The sequence below is a fragment of the Talpa europaea genome (genome assembly GCF_964194135.1).
Source record: "Talpa europaea genome assembly, chromosome: 10".
Classification (NCBI taxonomy): domain Eukaryota; kingdom Metazoa; phylum Chordata; class Mammalia; order Eulipotyphla; family Talpidae; genus Talpa; species Talpa europaea.
Window position 1 is genome coordinate 18,208,872 of NC_140077.1, and position 12,600 is coordinate 18,221,471.

Consider the following 12,600-nt stretch of genomic DNA (forward strand, 5'->3'; position numbering starts at 1 on the left):
GCCTACCATGCTGAACACTAAGCCAAAGGTGGGGTCTTGGCAAGGAGCTGAAAGAGAGATTTATGGGAGCCCAAACTCAGGACATGGGATCAGGACCCCTTGGGCAGCAGACCTTTCTGATACATCTCCCCAATGGGAGCTGGGTGTAAGGGATGTAGTAGCAGCCTGAGGTCCACAGTGGGACAGGGGTGTATCTGGAGCCTGCAAAAGGGAGGGGGGGCAAATTGTGAGGATCTGACTGTTGAGTGAAATGAAGGATATGAGGGTGTGGGGGTGTTCTCTCTGTTCTGCTGGCTGATGTGGCTCCAGAGACAAATTTCCTAGACCAATTAGAAGAAAAAAGACTTGAGAGTTACTAGAGGAACCCTCACCCCCAGGGTCACATGTATGTTTGAGGCATATGCCTGGGGGAAGGAAAGAGGAAGAATTAGTCTTCCTGGGTCTTCTTCTCCCACAACGCTGCATACAGGCCCCCAGAGGGCCCCCATGTGGTGTGGACCAGGCCAGCAAATGTACCGTGTACATGGTGCTGTAATAGGGTACCTCAAATCACTGTGCTTGCTGACAGATTGATAAAGACAGATGCTCCTGAATAAAAAGCTTCAATAAAAAGCCTTAGGCACAGGAGGGCAGAGAGAACATAATACATGAATCCACTCTTCCTTCACTATGAAAAACCAGCCAAAACCAACAACCCCACCTTCGTTTTCATCTGTTTGATGTCAGAGATGCTGAAACCAACCCCTCGCTGCAGGGGTAGCCCCAGGAGACAGGTGACCCTGGTTGGTCCATGAACTCAGTCTGGGACTTTTGATAAAGCAAGCAGGCCCCTACAGGGTGTGTCATGCACCCTAAGTAGACCCCACTCTGAAACCAAACCACCTCACCGCCACCTTTTTGATGCCTGAGATTAAAGAACCATAATTTGGTTTCTTCGAGGCTTTGGTTGAGCTATATACACCTTTCCCTAGAAAATGACACAGTGAGTCTCATTTTCATCCATACCTGAGTATGAACAAATATCAGCTTTTCACTTGACAACAGGGTCTGGTTAGAGCACAGAGACTATGATGAAAGGAAATATGATGGGGGAGGGGGAGGAATGGAGAAGCAGTCAAAGCCAGCCTTTGCTGGCTCCTCAGTCTGCTTACAAGCTGGACCTGCCCCCAATGTCTAGCTGTTTCCTAGCTATGGCCTCCCAGCCTTTACCTGGGTCAGCCCTGGCCATACTAGAGCCAGAGGGTTGGCAGGCAGCCCCTGTTCATCTTTCTCATGCTGCCCTGGAGCTAATGTGCCACATCTGGCTGCACTCAGGAAGGCAGGCCCCCTGATCACCTGCCTCCAGCCTCTGAAGCAGCAAAGATGACACCTCTAGTATCTACAGCCTTGGGTCTGGCTCAGATAACACCTGCCACCTGATCCTGCTTCCCACCTGCAATACCTGCTGTGTGCCCATCATGTACACCCAGTGCTCACCATGGCTCTCAAGGCCCAAAGAATTCTCTGGGTTCACTGCCTTCTCTTTCCCACTCACCATCTAAGCTCAAACCCCTGCTTGAAATCCCAACTCATTAGTGACTTTAGACAAGTCCTTAAATCTCCCTGCGCTGCCTTCTCCTCCTGGGAAAAACGGGGCTAATAAAAGGTCCCTGCAAGCTCGTTATGCAGACTAAGCAAGAGAACCCAAAGAAAAGCTCCTAGTATGTGTCTGGCACATAGTAAGCACTTAGCTGTTATTACCACTTGTCTCACTCTTCCTATGTGCCTCCTGGTTCTGCGCCAACCTCCCCCCGCACACCAGAAATAATCATCCAGGCTCTTCAGCCTCCAGATCAGAACACAGAGGCCCCAAGGAAGGAGGGATCTGTTTCAAGGTTGCACAGCCAGCCCCTGGCCCAGGCAGGACTTGAACCCAAAATGCCTGCTGAAGCCCCTCTTGGTCTCACATTCCCAGTCAGCTGAGAATGGCCAGGATAGGCAGGAACGGGGGCTGACAGCTCTCTTCTCTGTGTGCAGGAATGAGTTAAGTCCCCAGGTCTGTTTCATGCTGGTGTGTAATCTTCCTTATGGTACTTATCAGATTTCTGGGGCAGCCTCTGCATGGCTTTGAAGCCTCTGGCAGCAGCCTCACCTCGCTGTAAACGGGCTGAATTACATTTACAAGAGGCCTTTAATGCCCTGTGGTCTCGGCTTCCTTAATGGGGATTTTCCTCCTCCTCCTTTTTTTCTCTCTCCCTTTTAATACGATCACCAGTTTGGCTTTCAGAGTGCGGTTTGGATTCCTAACAGAGAAGTCAAGACCGTAGGATCCCTTCCAGAGCTTCCCTCCCTCTTCCCCCGCTGGCTGTGCCAAAGCCCCAAGAAAAGAAAACGCTGCTTCTGTCAGGGTTTCAGCGGGAAGGAGGGAAGCCCTGTTGCAATTCCAACAAATCAACTGAGAAAATGGCTTGTGCAGAAACCTTCCTGACTTTGCACCTGAGCAGCAGAAACTTGGGCTATGCAGGGGCCTGGAGGTATCCACCCGGAGACATGCGTCCTACCCTCAGAGGGTGGGCTCCAGGAGTAAGGTGGGGACATGTGCCAGCATGGGTGAGGAGCCCTCCCGCTTCTCCCCATATCCTACTTACCCACCCCCTTCTTGCCCCTCTCCAAACCTTCTGCACGTTAGGGGGGCTGCCTTGTTCCTTAACTGTTTCTTTGCTACTTTTGTCTCTGCAATTGGATCCGACTATAGGTATACCCAGTTGACTCTTGAACAACACAGGAGTTAGGGGTGGTGGTCTCCCCCACTGTCAAAAATCTGTGTGTGACTCCTAAATCCCCCAAAATGAAACCACTAATAACCTGTTTTTGACTGGAAGTAAGTTAGCCATACTCATACTACAAATGGCCAATGAACCTGTATTTTGTGTAGTGTATGTATTATCTGTATTCATACAATGAGACAAGCTAGAGAAAAGAAAACTTGTAAGGAAAATATTTAAATGAATTTATTTTTAAAAAGGTTGCCTGTAAGCAGATCAGTGTAGTTCAGACCCAAACCTGTATTGCTCAAGGGCCAACTGGATCTCTGGCTCAGGGACACTGGACTCAGTCACCCATTTGGCCAGACCTTAAGTGGGGGCTTAAGAAGAGGACACAGTTGATCCCCCCATCCAACAAGACAAGGAAGGGCAAGAGTGCTATATTTAAAGACTGGACAAGTCACATTTTATCTCCATTTGAAAGGAATGCCTGGCAAAGCCAGTTTTGTGGGCCTGGTCCCTCCCCTGGCCTTGCCTTTGGTTTCCTCTGCTTCTCAGACAAGTCCATCAGGCTTCTGCAAGATACTGCTTGACCGCTGGGGTTACTGGGCCTGGAAGGCCTCCAGCTCCTGACGGGTAACTGGCTTAGGTAGAAAGCTCTGAAACCCAGCCCGGGGCCGCCTGTCACTGTCAGTGCTGAGAGCAGGTCTCCTCACACCATGCATTTATTTTTACTGCCTCCATAGGCTCCTGCAGCATTGAGCCATAAAGCGGCAGGCAACCAAAAAAGGTTAGGAGGCAAAGAGACCTGAAATGCCAAATCTGTGACATCTTCCCCCAAGGAAAGCAGCCTTCTCCAATGTCTTAATAAATTACGTTTTATCTCCTTTCAAAGGAACATATGCCTGGGCCTATTTATCTCAATGATGTCCGGTCTGCACAGTGTCGTCCCTCATGGGGAGATGGCCTCTCTGCCTGGCTTCAGAGAGAAGGGGAGGAAGGAGAGCGAGAGAGAGTCTAGGAAAGGCAAATGGGCCCCAGTACCTGTGTGGCACGTGCCGTCTGCAAAGCTTGGCTCAGTGGAGCATGTGGAGCTGAGAGGAGGGATGAGCTCAGATCAGGGCCTCCAGTTCACGCCAAATGAGACAAACGGGAAGCAAGTCACAGGATGAGTTCCACTGTGACTGCAGCAGTGACTAGTGCCCGTGGTGACAGAGAAGTCAGGCATGGCTGTGGCAGCTGTGGCTGTGGCGTGGCTGTGGGTGCCCCCTCAGACCCACAGGCCATTTATCTCTACCTGCCGGAGGCTGCTCCTGAGAACAATAAGGGGCTTGTTTGGGAGAACAGCTCTTCTAGCCATGCGCACTCAACCAAAGACAATGTTCTTGGAAGTTCAGTGATAAGCAGGGGATGGGTGGGTGAATACCCAAGCCCCTTGCCCTTGGTTGGGATACCTCTGTGTCTGCCTTGTACCCTGGAATTCCCCAGTAGAACAGAACTCCTGTGCCCCTCAGCGATGAACTGACTTGATAGTGCTTCCTTCCTTTCCCTGGCTTACTTCTCCACCTCCGTACCGGTGTCTCCTAGATGGCTCCCAGAGGAACCCCTTGTCTCAATTCCATGTCTGAGTCTGCTTCTGAGGGAATCTACCTAAACCAAGGCAATGACCTTTCTTAGGACTTCACTTGACCCTGACAGATGATTAAGTGGATTCATATCCACTTTATATATTTGTTCACCTTCAATGGGTATTAACCTGAATTAGAACATCTTTAATGCAAGTGATTGAAAGGCCAGCTCCAAGTAGTTTAAATAAGAAAGAATTATATTGTATTATACAAGGGAAAAGTACCAGGTAGACCTGGGGTTCGGTAAGATTTATATCCAGCTGCTCATCCCATCTTTTGGCTCTGCTTTCCAATCATTCAAGAAACATTCTCCGAGCACCTCCTGTGCCAGGCACAGATCCTTTTCTCACTTGTTTTTCTTCTTAGGTTATAATAAAAATGACCCCTGGAAGTCCCAGATTTTCATCCTGCTCAGCAACTATGGGAGAAAGAAGGCAGCAGCAGCAGCCTCAAGGCTGGCCCTCATTGGCCCATATCAGGTCCCTGCCCAACTCTGAGCCAGTGACCTTGGCCCTGGTGGGCTAGACTGGGTCAGATGTCTGCCCTGTTGCCAGGGGTGCATTTAGCCCCTTTTGAGCCACATGGATTAGGAATGGAGGAAGAGCTTCTCCAGAGGGAATCTGTGAGGGTTTAGACAACAGATGCTTGTATAGCTGAGCACTTTATCATATGCTGGCCTCCTTGGCCTGGAAATGAGTCAGGTGGGCCCCTGCTGAATGGGACTCACCAATAGCTACAATATACGCAGAGAATGTGAAGAGTGTCTTAGGATAGACAAAGTATGGGGATGCTTTGGAAAGAGAGATTACTCCCACCTCAGCCAATCAAGGAAGGCCTTCTGGAAAGGGGGCATTAACCTAGACATTGCTGGCCAATGTAGACAGAAAGGCCAACTGTATAAGCTTTGAATGTCAGACCAAGGTGTTCAGATTCTAAATTTAACTGACTTTGAAAGGACTATGCATTGATTCACTTGTTATAATAGATTTGGCTAGCTAAGGGGTCTGCTGGGGAGGTATTGGGGCTGGCGTTTCTGACTATAGGAGGGAGGTACCAGCCCAGATGCAAAGCCACCTGTATGGCTGACGTAGCATGAGACCAGGGAAGAGTCAGACTGGGCCACTGGGCACCTCTTGGCACTGGCCTGTGCCTGCCTTGCAGATAGCTACCCACCTAAGCTAAGAATAGGAATTCCTGCCTGGCTGGCAGGAAGGAATGCTGATTTCTCAAGGAGGGATGGGCCTGAAAACAAAACACAGCATGTGGGTTGGGCCTTCCTTTGTCTTTATTTTTGAGGTCACTTGGGAGCCACGCCCATGTCAGGACATTGATCCTGCCATTAGACCCAGACAAGGTGACTCGGCCCAGACAAGATGGCAGCCTCCAGGGCTCCTCTGCCTGAGCGGTCCAGGACCCTCAGCCTTGGGAGCCTCCTGTGCCCTGGGCAAGGTGACTGCTTCTCTCTTGTCTCCTTGAAATGAGCAGGGGTGGTGGTCAGCTAAGTGCAGAGAAGCTAAGGGAGAGGAGTGAGAAGGTAGCGGTCCCTCGCAGTGTCACCCATTATCACCAGCTCACGAGCATCTCTCTTCTAGGCAAGATCCTCTTCCGGAGAAGCCACATCCGGGACGTAGCTGTGAAGAGGCTGAAGCCCATCGATGAGTACTGCCGGGTAAGGGTGCATCTGGGGGTGGGTCTGTCCATCTGTGAAGTAAGGCTGCCTGTACAAAACCGTCTGCTCTGGGTTTACAAAATGCTATTTTAAATCACTTCCAGCGGTTTGGGAGCTAAGTTAAGGGACCTCCTGTGGAAGGGGTTCTGTATGTGGCATTTTGCTGACAAAAGAAAACTGTTTCTTTGAACTCTTTTTGCAACGTTGTCAGAATCAGTTCCTAGTTCAGCAGCATAGGAAATGCATATTTCTGTGTTCGTGTAAGTCTTGATACAGTCAAATGTTCACATACACATCTTTATAGACGCAAATTCATGTGCAAACACATGAGTACACGTCACACACATGCACACACACATACGCATGCACACCTGTATACGTACACACACTCATATGCAAACACACCTTACACATGCACTTACACAGCACACACACTCACATGCCTGTACACATGCACACACGCACTCACATGCACATGCACATACACACGCACATCTGCACATTAAAACAGTCAGTGCCAAATTTCGGACAGGAAGGGATGCCATGCTGTGAGGCACAGCCCATTTGTCTTTCTACTCTGTTGGGAGCCTCGTGCGCCTGCCTCCAGCTTGAGAAACTCCCACTTCAGTGTCCTTGGCTGAAGGCTTCCAGAGGGCTGGGCTGCCTGGGTTCCAACCCCTCACTAGTTTCATGAACTTGGGCAGGTTACTTGACTTTCTGGTGCCTCAGTTTTCACATCTGTAGGACAGAGAAGAACGGCCCCTCCGCTGAAGGTGGCCATCGGGGTGCTGACCTGACATACCTGTGGCCACAGCACGCAGTGTTTTGTTATTGTTTTGTGACAAAAGCACGCTAGTTTTTGTTATTACTGTTCCAAGGCGGAAATAATTTCACGTTTTCACTGGGTGCCACTGCTTTAATGGAGATGGACTCTCTTCGTTAAGCAAAACCCACTGTGAAGTCTGACTCAGGGATCTTGAGGAGAGTCAAGTGTGGAATAATGTTTTGTTTTGAGTGCTGGTATTAAGAGTGAGAGGAGCTGGGGCTGAATCCCAGTGTCCCGCCTACTAACTCTGTGACCTTGGAGAAGTGGCTTTACCCCCTCTCGGCTTCAGTTTCCTCATCTGTAAAACAGGGATGAAATCAACTATCTCACAGGGTTTGGTTCATAAGAGGGGTTGAGAGGGAGAATGTATATCAGTGCTTGGAAAGGCTCTGTCCCTACATGGAGTTGTAACCCTCAGGTCCCTTTCTGCAATGATATTTTATAATTCTGAGTCATTGTGCTTGGCATTAAAGTGTTTAAATAAGAAGAAAGCTGCTAACTTTAGTAATGTGTTCCCAAGTCTGTAGGAAGCCTGAGCACTCCATATGCACTCTCTTAACCCAAGGTTGAATCTGTGACTTTCTGCCTGCTCTGAAAAGCATGCCCCGATGAATTCCCTTAAGCTAGAAGCTCCTTTTCTTCAGATCAATATTTATCTTTCTCTTTAAAAGAAGTTTATCATTTCCAACTCAATGGCTGGCTACAGCCTGAGCTTTTATTTCTCTTATCCCTTTCCTAACAAGTTAAATACATGGGCAGAGCTAATGGCAGAGGGGGCACAGGGCAGAGGAGGTCTCTTCCAGCTGAGATTTATGGCTCACATCAGCCTCAGCCTCCCCCCCGCTGTGGAGCCTGAGGCATCTGCAGTTGGACATTCCTGAATTGTCTGCCAGAGGGAGCTGATAAAATCTCCTGGGATCAGGCTTTGAGCTGGACTCCTGAATTGGAGTGAGATCAAGGGGGGTTCTGGGCCCTTGTGGTGCTGCTGATGGCTGGGGAAGCCTTTTAGGTGGGGTCTGCAGGAGACAGGACCTTCTGACCTGACTAGTGCTGACGAGAGCGACTCAGCCGGCAGCGAGGAGCAACATCATGGGTTCACCACGCAGCCAGCCATCTCGCAGGCTGTAATTTAGTCTGAGAATGGCAAGGGTGACCTTTCATTCTGCTGAACTAGAAGACAGGGATCTGTGGTCTGATTGTCTGAGACCTTGGCATGAACTTGGATTGATCATTAGGATAAGCCCAGCAACAGTCCATAGTCACTGCCAGCCAACACTGCACTTTACCACTGGACTCCAGGCAGTCCTATCTGTGGGCACCAGGATCCAGCATCTCACTCGGGGTCCCTGTCCCCCACAGCCAACTTCATGGTCAGTGACACATGCTGTCACTCTGTGGCAACATTTACCTTGTCTATACCTGTCTTGGACATCCTGCTTCAAACCCCTGGGGTTTTTATCCACAGTACCCTGCATAGGGAGCTCTGCTTGTCTAGTCATCTTCTTCCTTGACCCAGCTAGACAGTGTGAGCTCTGAGTCTGGGATTTGCTGGAGATTCAGATGCACCCAAAATTGTGCAACTGCTCTGTGCATGGAGCAGCCAGCAACTCTGCAGACTCACACGTGCAATGTCTGACCGTGCAGTCTGACCGCCCCAGACTTTGGGCTCCTGGCCCTTGCCAGCCAGCCAGTACCTCTGCCTAATGGTGGTTTCACAACCCAGATCTCAGGGTTTCTTTCAAATATCTATGGAGCAGATTGGATGAGTGTCACAGAAAATTCACCCATCATCAGCCAGGCGATTGTTTTATGTGGCACTTGAGGGCTGAATGTCTATCAAAAGGAGTTTCAAAGACATTTCTTTAAGTCCATAAATTAATTTAATGGCAGCATGGTTATGTGGTTAATATTTAATGGTTCTGTGGCTCCAACAAGATGAAGACTTTCATCTCACCAACAAGTGAGCTGTGTATACCAAGGGTTTGGACTAACGATTTTGTAGGCGGCTCTCTTCACCCCTGTTTCTGAGAGTGACATACATGTTTGCAACATTTGCCCAGGGGATAAAGGGTTTGAGAATGATCAGTTTGCCCTTTGCCAAATTAAAGGTATTTATACAATTCCACCTCTACTGTACTTTCGAGATCAATGACCCTCTCTTTGGGAGGGATGAGGGGTTGACTATAGTCATACTGGGGGAGGAACTCTAAGCCCAGTGAGGGGCTTAGTCCTGGCAGAGTAAGGCTCTCCCCAGCTGACCCTCTGCATTTTCAGGCTTACTTATTTTATCCCAACTTCCCAGATTACAAAACAGGCTATTACTTGCCAGTAGTTCTTAGTCCCTGGTCTTCTGCCTCCCACTTGGGAATTTTCCATCTTGGTCCATCATTGGCTCTGCCACCTAAACAGATCCCTTCAAGAATCACCCAGACTTCCTGGCACACTTTGTGCTCGATATAGGGAGAGTAACTTTGTGCTGTGGCCCCCATTCTGAGGGTGGGCCTTGGCCAGGAGCGTTGCTGATGGAGGAAACTGACAAGGAGCCAAGACCAATCTAAGCATGACCCCGAGTGGTCTGGTACTCAAGGTGGGCACCAGCTGGAACACACTTTCCATCTCCTCTAGTCCAGACAAACCCAGGAAGAGGCATTTCTGATCTAGAATAGAGCTGATCACATCCTGTTTCTCCTTGGGGGCCCTCAGAGGAGCCCACTGCCCACAGGAACCTCAGGGCATCACCGTCAGGCCCTCTGTGGGCTGCTTCCAAGTGCAGCCCAGCTTCGGCTCCCCTCTCCCCTGCAGGCCAGTCTCCCTGGCCCTTGCCAGCCAGCCAGTGCCTCCGCCTAATGGTGGTGAAGGCTTCTGCCCTGAGCCCGTGCTGGTCCCTTTCCTAGGGACATATCCAGTTCCCAAGGTGTCCCTTCCAGAAGGCTCCCAATTCCCTGGGGAAAGCTGGCCGCCCCTGCTATTCAATTCCCCAGAAACTGCACCCTCCAAGGTAGTGGAGTGCATGTCCACAGGTAGATGATCTCTGGTATCCATCTTCCCCCAGACTAGGGGCTCCTTGAAGGCCATGTCTGCTATCTTCATTTCTTCACTAACAAGCAGGAAGCCTGGCCCCTCATGGGTGTCCAGCCAGTATCTGATAGCAAGATCACAAGCAGAGGAAACCTCTGGCCAGGTGAGGGGTGGGGGGGGGGGGTGACACATCCCCCAGGCCCCAAAGTACTGGAATCCCTTGTGAAATGGCTTAAATGGCAACCACAAATGAGACACTATTTGCATTTCAAAAGGGTTGGCATCTTAGAGCCTTCAAAAAGAGAGCTCATATGTTTGAAATAATCTGATTTACAGAAGTCTGGTAAGCCCCCAGCTTCCCAGAAGGTCATATAGGAGGAACAGCCTGACAGGTTAAAGGCAGCTCCAGGGGTGGGGATGGAAGGCATGAGTGATAGGGCCAGTCTGGCAGCACCCCAGTCCCCATCCCACCCAGAGAAGTGGGCTTTCACCTATGAGGTTTCCATTGATTAGAAAGTGAAATGCCGCTGCTGAAGGGAGGAGAATGCTAGAGCCCACAGAGTACAGGACCCCACAGTTGTTTTATCAAACGCAGAACTTGGCTTTTGCCCTGCGACAGACATTACCCAGAGCCATGAGCTCCATAGAGGGGAGTCACCTTGAAGCAGTGGGTCTGAGCATGGTCAGCAAGGGGTCCCCTCCCCTGCTACTGCCACTGCATGTGCCCGCCCTATCTGGTGGGGTTCTCTGAGGCCTGCCACCCCCTCCCTGTTGTAAATCTGCACCATCTGAAATGATGACATAGTGCTAAATGGTGGTTTTTATTACTGGCTCCCAGAAAATGGTCTTGAGAGGCCAGGAACTGGAGCCTTCGGGGCAATTTAAGACTGGGGAAGTGGGTTGGGGAGGGGGGTGCCCTGGAAGGGTTAGCTGATGGCTGGACTTGCATGGCTCTCCAGCACTCCTACCTTGGTACCCACTGCCCTTGGTCCCTTCCCTCATCCCGCTTCTCCAGATCTGCTGTCAGCCAGCTCAGGGGCCTGCAAGCTCTAAGCCAGGGCAGGGGCCCTCCCTAGGTGCTGAGGGCCATGAGGTCATGCTCGTTCCAGGCCCTCTCCCACTTTGAGACCTGCAGGACCCTCCCAAATCCCCTGAGTCAGAGCCCTGTTAAAAAGGCTCAGTCTGACTGGTGGATGGATCAGACACAATCCTGGAGCCAGTGGCTCCAGGAGCTAGAAGAAGCTCCAGAATGGCTCTCATCCAGGTTTGCCCACCCGTTCTCGTGTCCTGTCGATAGCTGTTTGGGAAACCAGCTCCATAGTCAGATGCCTGTGAGTGATGTCGGAGGCAATACAGGGAAGGGGATTACTTAACTCTCTGTCTTTTAGTTTCTTCTGTAAAGTTGGAATCACTGTCATACCCATTGCTTAGAGTGAAGATTAAGTGAGCCAGTCCCCAGGATGTCACTGTTATTCATAAATGCTGATCTGAACAAAGTTCTGCAGGGTTTCTTTCCTGCAGGACTTCTCAGGGCCTTGCCTATGCTAATGAACAGGGTGAGCTCCAAGTTCAGAATGAGGATCTTTAAAGCAATGTTGCATGTGCGCTCACAGAAGTAATTCTGCCTCATCAAACATGTGTTCCGGGGAATATGTTCTGAGGTACCAGAGCTAGTCTGTTTTATCCTCAAAGACATGACAACCAGAGAGGTGAGGTGAGCTGCCCGAGGTCACCAGCAAGTATATCAAGGCAGAATTGGAGCTAGAATTGAAGTCTCCTGCCTTTCCTTCCAGTGCCTGCTGCTTTCACCAAAGAATGAGGATGATAGTCTCACAAGTCACAGTTACCAAGTGTTTACTCTGCCAGGCACTGAACTAGCTCCCCATATTCATGCCCTTACTTAACCTTCTAACAGGTAGGCGCCATGTAAAATCCATGGCACTGAGCTTATGGAGGGCGAGTAGTGCAGGTGGCACCACACAGCTGTGAACGGCAGAGCCAGGTCTCAAAGCCTCATCTGCTCTGATGTCCTCACTTAGTGACTTCATGGCATCCACCCTGAATGTGCTATGGCAGAACTTTGTACCTGAATAGGGCATGGTGCCCCTCAAAATACCCCTGTATCTGGCCTGACCTACTCCTCTCAGAATGACTGGATAAGGGGGCTTCCTGGTTCTGCTATCATTGCCAACCCAGGCCCTGGGGACCCGCTGCTCAGCACCCTGCTCTCCTGCCAAACGATTTTGGCCTGAGCTGGACTTGGCAGCAACTCTGATGGAAGCTGCTCTGCGCTGAGAGCCTTTTGTCAGCCTGAAATCGGGACGAGCTCTCCACGCGGCTCCCCCTCAGGGTTCCCTATTAAATAAAGATGCTGCAGTGGTTCCACCAAAAGGCCTCTGTCTGAGGCCCTCCTGGCCCATGCGTCCTCTGCCCCCAGAATGCCATTCTCTGTGGGCATGAAGAGCCCCTGTGTTCACGGCTGGGGCTGGGTGAGCTATGGCCTAGCCAGGGTCTGCGCCTGGGGTGGGTGGCAGTGTGCAGAGCTGGGAGGGTACCCAGAGCTCCTGGCCAGCTGGAAGCCTGCCCTGCCTCCCCTCCCTCTTCCTTTCAAGGAGGTCACCCTGGCAGCCACTCTGCCCAAAGCTTGGGTCCTTGGTCATGGTTTCTTTCCTGCCTCCTGCCTACCCCTGCCCGTTGGCGCCCCCTCTTGAAACC

The 12,600-nt window shown here is 50.7% G+C and overlaps 1 protein-coding gene across 3 annotated transcripts in view; it reads left to right on the forward strand.

The window, feature by feature from the left end:
- Positions 1–12,600, forward strand: part of SH3PXD2A (SH3 and PX domains 2A) — a gene marked incomplete at both ends in the record, with an annotated part of 203,516 nt that overhangs the window by 93,252 nt on the left and 97,664 nt on the right. For all 3 annotated transcript variants that reach the window (XM_084244648.1, XM_084244650.1, XM_084244649.1), the window contains one exon: positions 5,965–6,041. In XM_084244648.1, coding sequence (XP_084100774.1) covers positions 5,965–6,041 — 77 coding nt within the window. The remainder of the gene's footprint in view (positions 1–5,964; positions 6,042–12,600) is intronic.